The 14,583-nt window shown below is 46.5% G+C and overlaps 2 protein-coding genes across 3 annotated transcripts in view; one reads left to right on the forward strand and one right to left on the reverse strand.

Moving 5' to 3' along the window:
- Positions 1-4,467, reverse strand: part of SRGAP2 (SLIT-ROBO Rho GTPase activating protein 2) — a 133,579-nt gene extending 129,112 nt beyond the window's left edge. For both annotated transcript variants that reach the window (XM_040423961.1, XM_040423960.1), the window contains exons 1-2: positions 4,341-4,467; positions 2,709-2,897 (exon numbers count right to left, since the gene is read on the reverse strand). In XM_040423961.1, coding sequence (XP_040279895.1) covers positions 2,709-2,775 — 67 coding nt within the window. In that variant the 5' untranslated portion in view covers positions 2,776-2,897; positions 4,341-4,467. The remainder of the gene's footprint in view (positions 1-2,708; positions 2,898-4,340) is intronic.
- A 403-nt stretch (positions 4,468-4,870) lies between these two features.
- The window catches only part of FAM72A (family with sequence similarity 72 member A), a 58,582-nt gene continuing 48,869 nt past the window's right edge, over positions 4,871-14,583 (forward strand). The window contains exon 1 of the mRNA XM_040421842.1: positions 4,871-4,927. The gene's annotated coding sequence lies outside the window, so the exon portion shown is untranslated. The remainder of the gene's footprint in view (positions 4,928-14,583) is intronic.

Consider the following 14,583-nt stretch of genomic DNA (forward strand, 5'->3'; position numbering starts at 1 on the left):
CCACAGAAGCAGGTGGGACATCACAGGAAAGTAACATTTTTAGACCTTCAGAGTGAATGTTAAAGGAAGCCTAGTCTATAAATGTGTCCCGATTTATAGACAAGTTCCAGAAACACAAGGTCAGATCATTACATTAGGACTGTAAACCTAATTTCTCCTTCTTGACGGCAGAGAATGAGGAACGCTTATATCAGCAATCCTCACTAGAGCTGAAAGTCTCAATGCAAGCACCAAAGCTCTCAGGACACAAAATAGAAGGTGCCTCCATCTCTGTGTCCATGACAACCGGGCCTGCACCCTTACACGTCGGCAGTATTAGTAACAAGGTTTACTATTCAGAGAAAAGGAGAATTAAAGTGAAAGGCCAGGCCCGGAATACAAGGCGATAACCGCTTTGTTTCTCAATTATTTAGGATAATTCCTGCTGGCTGTTCTGCAAGAGATTTGCGTTTATGGAGAATGCTTGTTCCAGCATCAGTGGGGGTTCCAACTCAGACCCCCCACCGTTGCAAATCTCTTCGGGATTCTGATCACGGCGTCCAATCACTAGCTAATGTGGGAACGCAACTACTGATGGTGGTAGGTCTTTGCTGCAGCCATATATTGGCCACCATGGTCATCTGATGTGTGACCACTATGAAGGTCATGGCAGCATACACAGTAGTGTGAAACAAAAAAAAAAAAGCAATCACATTTGTAAATCCGGCAGGCTGTTTCGGCCGGGAGCAGCCGGATCTGGCATTGTGGAATGCAACCAGAATGCCGTCCAGCCCTATTAACTATAATGGGATCCAGCAACTAATCTACTGCGTATGACGGGGGTCTTAAAACTTCCCCTAACAGATGATGTCAGGAGGAAAGAAGAATCAGACACCTCTGGTGGCAATGAAATTCAGCATGTCTAGCAGCAGTTCTTGCCATTGAAATCACATGCATGCTCGGCCGAATAGAGCACAAAGGTGTATAGGCGAGTCAGGAGGAATGGCTGCCGGCCAAACAAGTGTTCAGCCGATAGCTACTGAGGACGTATGGGCACCTTTAGGATCCCTTCATGATTGTATTGCAGAAAATTTCTGCGCATGAAAATCAGTTCCATTCATTTGCAGAAATCCAGATGCTCCTGACCAAATCAACCCCTTTCAGATGAATGGAAGCAATTTTCAGTCGCATGGCTTGTTACAGGAGTTATCAAAGCTGTGTCTTATATCAAGCCATACACAAGTGGCCAGGAAAGATTTTTGACCTCCGATTGAATACTGAAGGTTCCGACTACATGACAGCAAGCAGAGGTGTTGAAAACCCTCAAGGAATTCCAACAGAAGGTATACTGGAAAATTATATACATTTCCATTATACAAAGAATAACGTATCTCATAGCGAAATACTGTTAACGACCACAAATACAAGGAACAACTGAACAATGCCTCCTGCACACGATCATATCCATTTTACGGTCTGTCAATGGCGGATCCGCAAAACATGGATGCGGTCCATTTTGCATCCGCATTTTTTGTGGACCCATTGACTTCAATGGATGAGATTTTGCTGCCAAGGATAGGACATTTCTTCTTTTGGAACGGACATACGGTTGCAGAAGGCACACAGATCATCCGTGTGCTTCCCGCGTCCATATCTCTGGTTCCGCCAAACGATAGAACATGTCTGTAAAATGCAATGCGGGCCACAGACCCTTTGAAAACAATTGGTCCACCAAAAATGCAGACGGCATACAGACAGCATCCTTAATTTGCAGACTGCAAAAATTGAGACGGTTGTGTGCATGAGGCCTAGGAATCAAACCAAAACGAAGATCACTAAATTAGATTGGATTCTCTCCACAAAATGCCTCCTCCCATTTCTTTGACCGGGAAAAGGGCAGGTTGGTGAATTTTAGCGATCTTAGGTAGAAGATAGGGCGACCAAGATCTGACGTTTGGTGACCAGTCTGATCTCATCAAGCCTCGTGGGGGCTGGCTATAGGAGTACACAATGGAAGAAGCCATCGATGGTTAGCTCAGAACATGATCCTAGCAATCTGGATCGGTAAAACAGATAGTACTGCAGTCATGTAGGCCTGGGGTGCCCAATCTATGCACATAGGACAAGGGCAGCATAATAAACGTGAGATCAGAATAACAATCAGGCATTTTCTCTTCATACAATCCAATGGCTAAGCATTACTAGCTCAGGGCGGTGTTTCTTTAAATCGCCTCCAATCACAACCCATTAGACCACTGGCTCTTCTTCAAGGTAACCTTAAGTATCAGGCGATGAAATGTATAAAATGTCAGACTACGACCCGAGTCCTTGATTGGGTTTGAAGATAGAACCTTTGTTGAAACCAAGAAAACCCCCGTGATATCCCTAGCACCAGCAGATCTCTAGCCTTGGGGGACAAGGGGTTAACTTCCTGTCACACGGCTGCATTATGCAGAACGCCGTCAGCGCCAGTCCCCAACGGATTGCAAAACAGATCATCTCATGTTAACCCTTGCATCGGGGAAGGGGTTAACAGCGCCTGAAAATGAGTTACTGCCTAAAAAAACGTCTTGAATCATTCGGGGCCCTGCTGACTAAACATACCACAGCCTAGCCCTCCCAAATATCTAACTATTCCCCATCCTACACTGCTCTTTAAATCAAAAACACACCAGATTCCAGATCCACCCCATAAACCTCCAGCGCAGCGCACACGCTCAATGCCTTACCTTTGACTTGGGTGTCATATTCAGCAATGATCTCTTTATCCTTCTTGAATTTTGCTGGCGATGTCATCTTGCCTTGCCTCTGCCGCTACGATCCGGGCTTCGAAGAACAGATCTCGCAGGTTCCAGTCGATGTGGTTTCGCTTAGGTCTGTCAGTCCATGGGGAGGCGACAGGACCGGAGAGGCTGGATCTGAAAGGGACAAGGGGAGCGCTGGGTCCTCCAGACAACATGCAACCAAATGTTTGATGCTGCAGCCTTGGCCTTATTCCCTGCACCAAATCCCAAGCAGCAGCCCCGGCTCCTGCAGTCCTCTCCTGATTGCAGACGTTAACAGCACCGAGTGTTAAGTCCTTCCCCAAATCAACTGCACGGTTCCCTTCACCTCCACCAATGATCTCATACAGACAGGGAGTCAGGAGGAGGGCGGTGGAAATGCAACAGGGCAATAGATTAAAAAGAGCAGTAAAAGTGAATTTTGGAACACGGCTCTAAAAGCTTTAACGTCCAGCTCTAGAGGTCTATAGGAAACACTGACATATAGGGGGCAGGATGAACACCCGCGGAATTTGGGGGAAGGGTAAATGACACATTTGATACAAGAAATGTGTCCAAGGTGATATACAATGTATCACACGGGCCAGGCTGCACTACGGCCATTGCTGGAGGATGGATAAACGTATATGGAGCCTGAAGACGGTCGCGCAGCATATACAAGATGCAAGCGGCGCGCGCCTTGGTCTCACAGAGAACAATACATAAAACACAGATTCCTATTTTTGTCTTATCTGGCTCATCTCGGCAGGAAGGGGAGATCTGCCGCTCTGTGACCCGGGGGATAGTGTGGCGTGCCAGGCGTTACCAGCCAAGGATAGCATTAAAAAGAGAAAAATCACAAACTTGAGAAAAAGAAAAAAAAGCGAAAGAAGAGCTGGCAGAAAGTAAGAGGAAAGGGGAGGAGAGGGTCAGCCAGGAAGGAAGAAAGCCTCCGTCCTTTTACACATCACAGGGACCAGATAATGGCACAGGAAATTGGATTTTAGGATTTGTTACCGAGCAGACTATTTGTCCCTGCTCAACCAATTAGTTAAGTGTGTAAATACGCCGCTGTAGCGCCGCCCTTCAGCTCAGGACACAATTTTGCGCACACTTGACGGCCGATCGAGGACTAGGGCTCAGTGACAATCCTTCCACATTGGGAATAAGGACCAATCCGTTTTTTTCCTGATGGCAGCTGTCCTCAGTCTATGAAGGGGTTAATATTTTAGGGGTCCACATAGTAATGTAAGCCTCTGGGAGCCCACCTAATGAATGCAAGTGGAGGACTGCTGCTCACATGCTCCTGCTGTAATCGGTGCAATCCCTCTGCCAGATATGTGACCCTGATCAGGGCAATCAGTGATCCATTGTTCTCCTTCATCACTGACCATAGGTGGAAGCATGGGGGTCAGGATCAGCCATGCCTGCCCTACTATTCTCTCCCCTGGGAACCCCCCAACCCCCCCCTGCATGCATTCCCACACATGATGTGATGCTCTGCACACAAGGGACCCTGACACACCCCAATAAACCCCCACATTCCCTTTGTCTCCAGTGAAGTAAACTCTAGTCATCGCTCCGATCCCTCCTGTTTACCTCTGGACTGTCGTTAATGCAGATTATTTCTAAATCCAAAATGCAAGCTCTTCATCCTCACTCGCATCCCGTTCAGTCCCTGAAAAGAGCAGGCAAGCTGGGATCTCCTCCTGCAACTGCAATTCCCAATGGAATCCTCAAGCCACGCCCACTCCAGCCCTCTGGACAAATAGAAACGCGCCAAGGTGCAGACGGACAGCCGGTAAAGCCAATGGAACGCGCCAAGGAGGCGTTCCCAGAAAGCGTGCGCTGCAACCAATCGCTGAGCGCTTCCAACTGAATGGGCGTGGCAAAGCGTCATTGAAAAAAAAAAAGGTGTGTCGCTCCCAGAGAAAGGGGCGGGTGCCGTCTGTTTTGACTGTCAACTGTATAAACCAATCACAAGTCGAGGCCTACAATGGAGGGCGTGGTTTATGTGGTTGCCTATGCCAGGGAGGGGGTGGGATTGGTAACGAGGATGTGGTTGATTGAAAGGTTATGCGAGGGGGAAGGAGTAGGGGCCAGTGGGTGGGCGGAGACACGGGCGGGAGATTCAAACTGCGGAGAGGCCAGTCGGAGGGCAAGCCTGGGCAGTGGCCTCAATCAAGGTACATTAACTCTTTCCAGTCATGGACTGTGCTAGAACACAGCGCATCCTGGAATAGCGGAACTAGCAATGACGTCATCAGGACTAGATCGATCGATTGTGTCGTAACGATTATTTGTATAAAACGACCAAAACTAACAATAATGACTTGGTGTCAATAGGGTGCAGGATTGTCATTTGTGCGGTCATTGATAAGAGTGACCTCAGATGGCCATGGCTCTTCTTCTTATTATACTTCTATGTGAGCATCCACCTCCTGGATGTAATTAGTATATGTATCTTGGCTTATGCTATAGATAGGTTCTAACAGTCAGGGGGTCTCCAGTTATTGCCGCCTCTCTGTTGGGCAGATCTGTGACCGCTATCTCAGACCCTTCTAATGTGTCACAACTGTCTGGGAGGGGAGAGCGCCTTTAAATAACATTGATCTATGGCTTCACCATGAGCATGTTATACATGTATAGAGCAGGAGGAGCTGAGCAGAAAGATTCAGCAATTTATACATTAAAATCTCCTGCTTTCTATACTTGGGAGTCCAGTGGGCGGTCCTTTTGGTGATTGACAGCCCTCCCTGTAGGATTGTGCTTATCACTGAGTAGGACCGCCCACATGTCTGTGAGCTCAAAAAGAGCAGAAGTTTAAAGAGGACCTCCAACCACTCCTGACATACCTGTTTTAATAGCTTCATGCATTCCCCACGTACTAACAATTCTTAAAGAGGACCTTTCACTAGTTTAAAAACTAACTATATCAGTGGGAAGAGCGGCGCCCAGGGGTCCCCCTGCACTTACTAGTATGTCTGGGTGCCGCTCCGTTCGCCCGGTATAGGCTCCGGTGTCTGCAGCTCCCTCTGTTGTACTGGGCGGAGTTTTTGTATTAGGGTTGTCCCTTGCTGCAGCGCTGGCCAATCGTAGCGCACAGCTCATAGCCTGGGACTCCCAGGTTGATAAATCTGGCGCACCTATAGACTGTGTAGCTTACCTAGACACTGTTCGACATTAAAGGGGTTGTTCACATCTGGGGACCTTTTCTACAGACACCTACCCCCAGCGAGACCTGACTCATGGTGGTAATCATACTTACCTTATCCACTCTGCTGGTTTGTGGCTCTATCGCTGCCCCGCGAACACTGCTTGTCCGTGCGGTGACGTCACCCGTGTGTCACGTGGCATGAGACCCAGGACCTGCAGAGCTGTCAGGGAGCAGGTATATATGATTACCGCTGCAGGTTCGCCATGCTGGGAGGTCTGTAGAAAAGGTCCCCAGGGGTAATCAACCCCTTTAAGCCATGCCTCTCTCCCACAAAGCCACACCTTTTTTTTACTAAGTCACACCCCTTTGTTGGACGAGTCATAGAAAGGGTAGAAAGTGAAAGATTGACAGCTAAAGAAATATTGGAGGGGTCTGTCAGTATCTTGGGTTCTCCTTTAATGCGTCAGTATTTAGTGTGCACCATACCATTGACCACGGTGACCAGGAAATGAAGCAGTCACCGTACATGGCAGCGGAGGACACCTGCTGTGCTATTGTCAGCTGTCACTTTCCTGTTTTGGAGGAGGGAGGTTTCCTTTAGTATAGGAAGTGCTTGCTCACTCTGCTTTTGTGTAGAGCTACTTGGGGACTAGTTATAAGTACATAAAGTTTTATCTTCTGATTGCTTGTGACCTCTTTCCACCCACAGGGACTAAGACTGGGACTACACAGGGACCTAGGCCTTAACCAACCATCACTGTGCAGCCACTGAGCTGAACGGGGTCATAGCGTGACTCACAAGTTACTGCCACCCCAGAATCTAGAAGAATCCAGTACTGTTGGATTTTTTTGCTATGTTGAGGTCGCGGTTGTTCAATGACTGCACAGCAATTGTTGGTCGCACAACAGGTGTCATGGACAAGATGGCGATGTAGCACCAGCCTAATAGTAATCACATTCAACAGTGACTTTTACCTAAGGCCCCATGCACACGTCCGTATCCATTTTGCAGTCCGCAAATCGATAACCACGTTGCATCCAAATTTTTTGCAAACCCATTGACTTCAGTGGGTCCGTGGTCTGCATTTTATGGGCAAGTACAGGACATGTTCTATCTTTTTGCGTAACAGGAATAAGGATGCAGAAAGCCGTATGTCCGCAAAATGTGGACCACTGACCCATTGAAAATAATGGGTACCTCCATTGTTGCTGGCCAGATGTTTAAAGGGATTTTCCAGGCTTTTTAATATTGATGACTTATCCTCAGCAGCAGCAGCAGGAAGAGAGGAGGGAGACGGCACGTGCACACTGCGTGTGCCGTCTCCCCGTACAGCTGATCGGCAGGGGTGTCGGGCCCCCACCGATCTGATTTTGATGACCTATCCTGAAGATTTTGCATATAAATCTATGTTAAATACCATTGTTCATGTAATTTGCCTGGTTACCAGTAGGTGGCAGCAACACATTGGCAAGTAAAGTCCCAGTTTAGTGAATCTGAGCTGGAATGGATTATTCCAGCTTAGCTCTCCCTCTGTGAGCGAAGTGGGCTGTTCCAACATCCTGCAGCATGGATGGAGAAGGAAGTTAGAGGTCAGTGTAGCCCACCCCCTGCTAGGGGTAGGGTGTGTGTGTGTGTGTGTGAGGAGTTCCACTGCATAGGGAAGACAGCAAAGACCTCGTCTCGGCTGAGACTTGGTCAAATACCCAGTCTGAGCACCTTCAGCCTCAGCTGGATGAAGAGAAGCAGAAACCACGGAAAGCATCCCCTGAGAAACCATCTGAGAGATAAGTCCAGAGACCTAGAAGAAGCCATTCCTCCTCAGCTAGTATGTCCCCATACAGCAGAAGTTACAGAAAAGTGCAGAAGATTAATTCCTGTCACAATTACAGAGCTGCCAAGCAGACGACTTATCCTGCAGGCTCCAAATTTAAAGGAGTTCTACAGTTTGTTTTAACTGATGATCTATCCTCTGGATAGATCATCAGCATCTGATTGGCGGGGGTCCGATACCTGGGACCCCCACGATCAGCTGTTTGAGAAGGCAGCGGCGCTCCAGCAGCGCCGCGGCCTTCTTACCGCAGGCCCAGTGACGTCACGACTAGTATCAATTGCCTGGGCGGGGCTAAGCTCCGTTCACTTGACTGGACCTTAGCCCCGCCCAGGCCAGTTGATACTAGTCGTGATGTCACTGGGCCAGCGGTAAACAGTGAGAAGGCCGTAGCGCTGCTGGAGCGCCGCTGCCTTCTTAAACAGCTGATCGGTGGGGGTCCCGCGTATCGGACCCCCGCCGGTCAAATGCTGATGATCTATCAAGAGGATAGATCATCAGTTAAAACAAACTGCAGAACCCCTTTAACCACTTCAGCCCCCAGTGCTTAAACACCCTGAAAGACCAGGCCACTTTTTACACTTCTGACCTACACTACTTTCACCATTTATTGCTCGGTCATGCAACTTACCACCCAAATGAATTTTACCTCCTTTTCTTCTCACTAATAGAGCTTTCATTTGGTGGTATTTCATTGCTGCTGACATTTTTACATTTTTTGTTATTAATCGAAATTTAACGATTTTTTTTGCAAAAAAATGACATTTTTCACTTTCAGTTGTAAAATTTTGCAAAAAAAACTACATCCATATATAAATTTTGCTCTAAATTTATTGTTCTACATGTCTTTGATAAAAAAAAAATGTTTGGGTAAAAAAAAAATGGTTTGGGTAAAAGTTATAGCGTTTACAAACTATGGTACAGAAATGTGAATTTCCGCTTTTTGAAGCAGCTCTGACTTTCTGAGCACCTGTCATGTTTCCTGAGGTTCTACAATGCCCAGACAGTACAAACACCCCACAAATGACCCCATTTAGGAAAGTACACACCCTAAGGTATTCGCTGATGGGCATAGTGAGTTCATAGAACTTTTTATTTTTTGTCACAAGTTAGCGGAAAATGATGATTTTTTTTTTTATTTTTTTTTTTCTTACAAAGTCTCATATTCCACTAACTTGTGACAAAAAATAAAAAGTTCTATGAACTCACTATGCCCATCAGCGAATACCTTGGGGTCTCTTCTTTCCAAAATGGGGTCACTTGTGGGGTAGTTATACTGCCCTGGCATTCTAGGGGCCCAAATGTGTGGTAAGGAGTTTGAAATCAAATTCTGTAAAAAATGACTAGTGAAATCCGAAAGGTGCTCTTTGGAATATGGGCCCCTTTGCCCACCTAGGCAGCAAAAAAGTGTCACACATCTGGTATCTCTGTATTCAGGAGAAGTTGAGGAATGTGTTTTGGGGTGTCTTTTTACATATACCCATGCTGGGTGAGATAAATATCTTGGTCAAATGCCAACTTTGTATAAAAAAATGGGAAAAGTTGTCTTTTGCCAAGATATTTCTCTCACCCAGCATGGGTAGATGTAAAATGACACCCCAAAACACATTCCCCAACTTCTCCTGAGTACGGAGATACCAGATGTGTGACACTTTTTTGCAGCCTAGGTGGGCAAAGGGGCCCACATTCCAAAGAGCACCTTTCGGATTTCACAGGTCATTTTTTACAGAATTTGATTTCAAACTCCTTACCACACATTTGGGCCCCTAGAATGCCAGGGCAGTATAACTACCCCACAAGTGACCCCATTTTGGAAAGAAGACACCCCAAGGTATTCTGTGAGGGGCATGGCAAGTTCCTAGAATTTTTTATTTTTTGTCACAAGTTAGTGGAAAATGATGATTTTTTTTTTTTTTTTTTTTTTCATACAAAGTCTCATATTCCACTAACTTGTGACAAAAAATAAAAACTTCCATGAACTCACTATGCCCATCAGCGAATACCTTGGGGTCTCTTCTTTCCAAAATGGGGTCACTTGTGGGGTAGTTATACTGCCCTGGCATTCTAGGGGCCCAAATGTGTGGTAAGGAGTTTGAAATCAAATTCTGTAAAAAATGACCTGTGAAATCCGAAAGGTGCTCTTTGGAATATGGGCCCCTTTGCCCACCTAGGCTGCAAAAAAGTGTCACACATCTGGTATCTCTGTATTCAGGAGAAGTTGAGGAATGTGTTTTGGGGTGTCTTTTTACATATACCCATGCTGGGTGAGATAAATATCTTGGTCAAATGCCAACTTTGTATAAAAAAATGGGAAAAGTTGTCTTTTGCCAAGATATTTCTCTCACCCAGCATGGGTATATGTAAAATGACACCCCAAAACACATTCCCCAACTTCTCCTGAGTACGGAGATACCAGATGTGTGACACTTTTTTGCAGCCTAGGTGGGCAAAGGGGCCCATATTCCAAAGAGCACCTTTCGGATTTCACAGGTCATTTTTTACAGAATTTGATTTCAAACTCCTTACCACACATTTGGGCCCCTAGAATGCCAGGGCAGTATAACTACCCCACAAGTGACCCCATTTTGGAAAGAAGAGACCCCAATGTATTCGCTGATGGGCATAGTGAGTTCATGGAAGTTTTTATTTTTTGTCACAAGTTAGTGGAATATGAGACTTTGTATGAAAAAAAATAAAAAAATAAATCAGCATTTTCCACTAACTTGTGACAAAAAATAAAAAATTCTAGGAACTCGCCATGCCCCTCACGGAATACCTTGGGGTGTCTTCTTTCCAAAATGGGGTCACTTGTGGGGTAGTTATACTGCCCTGGCATTTTCCAGGGGCCCTAATGTGTGGTAAGTAGGTAAATGACCTGTGAAATCCTAAAGGTGCTCTTTGGAATATGGGCCCCTTTGCCCACCTAGGCTGCAAAAAAGTGTCACACATGTGGCATCGCCGTATTCAGAAGAAGTTGGGGAATGTGTTTTGGTGTGTCATTTTACATATACCCTTGCTGGGTGAGAGAAATATCTTGGCAAAAGACAACTTTTCCCATTTTTTTATACAAAGTTGGCATTTGACCAAGATATTTATCTCACCCAGCATGGGTATATGTAAAATGACACCCCAAAACACATTCCCCAACTTCTCCTGAGTACGGCGATACCAGATGTGTGACACTTTTTTGCAGCCTAGATGCGCAAAGGTGCCCAAATTCCTTTTAGGAGGGCATTTTTAGACATTTGGATACCAGACTTCTTCTCACGCTTTGGGGCCCCTAGAATGCCAGGGCAGTATAAATACCCCACATGTGACCCCATTTTGGAAAGAAGACACCCCAAGGTATTCAATGAGGGGCATGGCGAGTTCATAGAATTTTTTTTTTTTTGGCACAAGTTAGCGGAAATTGATATTTTTAATTTTTTTCTCACAAAGTCTCCCGTTCCGCTAACTTGGGACAAAAATTTCAATCTTTCATGGACTCAATATGCCCCTCACAGAATACCTGGGGGTGTCTTCTTTCCAAAATGGGGTCACATGTGGGGTATTTATACTGCCCTGGCATTCTAGGGGCCCTAAAGCGTGAGAAGAAGTCTGGAATATAAATGTCTAAAAAATTTTACGCATTTGGATTCCGTGAGGGGTATGGTGAGTTCATGTGAGATTTTATTTTTTGACACAAGTTAGTGGAATATGAGACTTTGTAAGAAAAAAAAAAATAATTCCGCTAACTTGGGCCAAAAAAATGTCTGAATGGAGCCTTACAGAGGGTGATCAATGACAGGGGGGGTGATCAATGACAGGGGGGGTGATCAATGACAGGGGGGGTGATCAATGACAGGGGGGGTGATCAATGACAGGGGGGTGATCAATGACAGGGGGGTGATCAATGACAGGGGGGTGATCAGGGAGTCTATATGGGGTGATAACCACAGTCATTGATCACGCCCGTGTAAGGCTTCATTCAGACGTCCGTATGCGTTTTGCGGATCCGATCCATCTATCAGTGCATCCGTAAAAATCATGCGGACATCTGAATGGAGCTTTACAGGGGGGTAATCAATGACAGGGGGGGTGATCAATGACAGGGGGGTGATCAGGGAGTCTATATGGGGTGATAACCACAGTCATTGATCATGCCCCTGTAAGGCTTCATTTAGACGTCCGGATGCGTTTTGCGGATCCGATCCATCTATCAGTGCATCCGTAAAAATCATGCGGACATCTGAATGGAGCTTTACAGGGGGGTAATCAATGACAGGGGGGTGATCAGGGAGTCTATATGGGGTGATAACCACAGTCATTGATCATGCCCCTGTAAGGCTTCATTCAGACGTCCGGATGCGTTTTGCGGATCCGATCCATCTATCAGTGCATCCGTAAAAATCATGCGGACATCTGAATGGAGCTTTACAGGGGGGTAATCAATGACAGGGGGGTGATCAGGGAGTCTATATGGGGTGATAACCACAGTCATTGATCATGCCCCTGTAAGGCTTCATTCAGACGTCCGGATGCGTTTTGCGGATCCGATCCATCTATCAGTGCATTCGTAAAAATCATGCGGACATCTGAATGGAGCTTTACAGGGGGGTAATCAATGACAGGGGGGTAATCAATGACAGGGGGGTGATCAGGGAGTCTATATGGGGTGATAACCACAGTCATTGATCATGCCCCTGTAAGGCTTCATTCAGACGTCCGGATGCGTTTTGCGGATCCGATCCATCTATCAGTGCATCCGTAAAAATCATGCGGACATCTGAATGGAGCTTTACAGGGGGGTAATCAATGACAGGGGGGTGATCAGGGAGTCTATATGGGGTGATAACCACAGTCATTGATCATGCCCCTGTAAGGCTTCATTCAGACGTCCGGATGCGTTTTGCGGATCCGATCCATCTATCAGTGCAACCGTAAAAATCATGCGGACATCTGAATGGAGCTTTACAGGGGGGTAATCAATGACAGGGGGGTGATCAGGGAGTCTATATGGGGTGATAACCACAGTCATTGATCATGCCCCTGTAAGGCTTCATTCAGACGTCCGGATGCGTTTTGCGGATCCGATCCATCTATCAGTGGATCCGTAAAAATCATGCGGACGTCTGAATGGAGCTTTACAGGGGGGTAATCAATGACAGGGGGGTGATCAGGGAGTCTATATGGGGTGATCACCACAGTCATTGATCACGCCCGTGTAAGGCTTCATTCAGACGTCCGGATGCGTTTTGCGGATCCGATCCATCTATCAGTGGATCCGTAAAAATCATGCGGACGTCTGAATGGAGCTTTACAGGGGGTTGATCAATGACAGCGGGGTGATCAATGACAGGGGGGTGATCAGGGAGTCTATATGGGGTGATCAGGGGTGATCAGGGGCTAATAAGGGGTTAATAAGTGACGGGGGGGGGGGTGTGGTGTAGTGTAGTGTAGTGGTGCTTGGTGCTACTTTACTGAGCTACCTGTGTCCTCTGGTGGTCGATCCAAACAAATGGGACCACCAGAGGACCAGGTAGCAGGTATATTAGACGCTGTTATCAAAACAGCGTCTAATATACCTGTTAGGGGTTAAAAAAATCACATCTCCAGCCTGCCAGCGAACGATCGCCGCTGGCAGGCTGGAGATCAACTCTCTTACCTTCCGTTCCTGTGAGCGCGCGCGCCTGTGTGCGAGCGTTCACGGAAATCTCGGCCATCGCGAGATGACGCATATATGCGTGACTCTGCGCAGGGCTGCCACCTCCGGAACGCGATCCTGCGTTAGGCGGTCCGGAGGTGGTTAAAGCAGAAATATTTATTCCTGCCAATAATTGCCAAAACCTGCTGGGACCAGAGACCAAAGCAGTATACTGCTTGGATACAAATTATGTCAAGTAAAGAAACGTTTGAACTTCATCTAAAGGTCTGGACATCATTTCTTCTGCAAAATTCCTCTATTACTCCTACTATCACTACACTCAACTTTATTGCCAGGAGCCAGGAGTCCATCCGTACCAGGTAGGAGACACCGTGACACAATTCCCACTACTCTACAGAGACACTGTAAGCCATTACACCACTCTGGCATTCCTAATCTGGGACGTGTGTTATAACACCTTGGAAGGGCCCTGGGATAGTACCCTGTGCACGCTGCAATTGGTGTCACGAACAAATACAGACTATTATCCACCTGACCCGGCCACTGAATTAAAGTGGCGTCAGCGTACCCGTATCCTGGCCATTGCACAAGATCTCCAAAGCAATCACATGTGGGTAAGGAAAAATGCATGCCTGTCAAGCCCTGTCCTTTTCATGCCTAATGTAGATGTAGAGGCCTGCCAGATGTAACTCTTTACTGTGCCACCTTCCATAAATTGTAGATTCGTGCATTGAAGCAATGGCTATCCTTGAACAGCTTCTTTGTGGTCTCCACCTGTTTGGAAGTCCTTGGCAGGCACCTCCCCTCCTCTGAAGTGCTTAAAGGGAACCTGTCATCAACTTTATGCTGACCTCACTTAGGGCCACATAAAATAGTGACAGAAATGCTGATTTCAGGGCTGTGTCACTCATGAGCTAAAAGTAAGTGGTTGCTGAGAACCAGCATCATAATCATTGCAGCCTGGGCCTTGAAAAGAGTCAGATCTACCTGAGAAGAGTCCTGGTTATTCATCATCTCCTGCTCTCTCACCATCTGCTGATGATTGGCAGTTCTCTCCTAGAGAGAAAGGGAGAAAACTAGGTAGAAGACTGTCAATCAAAAAAAAAAACAACACACATATATTAGGTATCGCCGCGTCCGTAACGATCGGCTCTATAAATATATTACATGATCCACCCCCTCTGATAAACACCGTAATAAAAAAAAACTTTT

Source organism: Bufo bufo, chromosome 3 (assembly GCF_905171765.1).
Source record: "Bufo bufo chromosome 3, aBufBuf1.1, whole genome shotgun sequence".
NCBI lineage: Eukaryota > Metazoa > Chordata > Amphibia > Anura > Bufonidae > Bufo > Bufo bufo.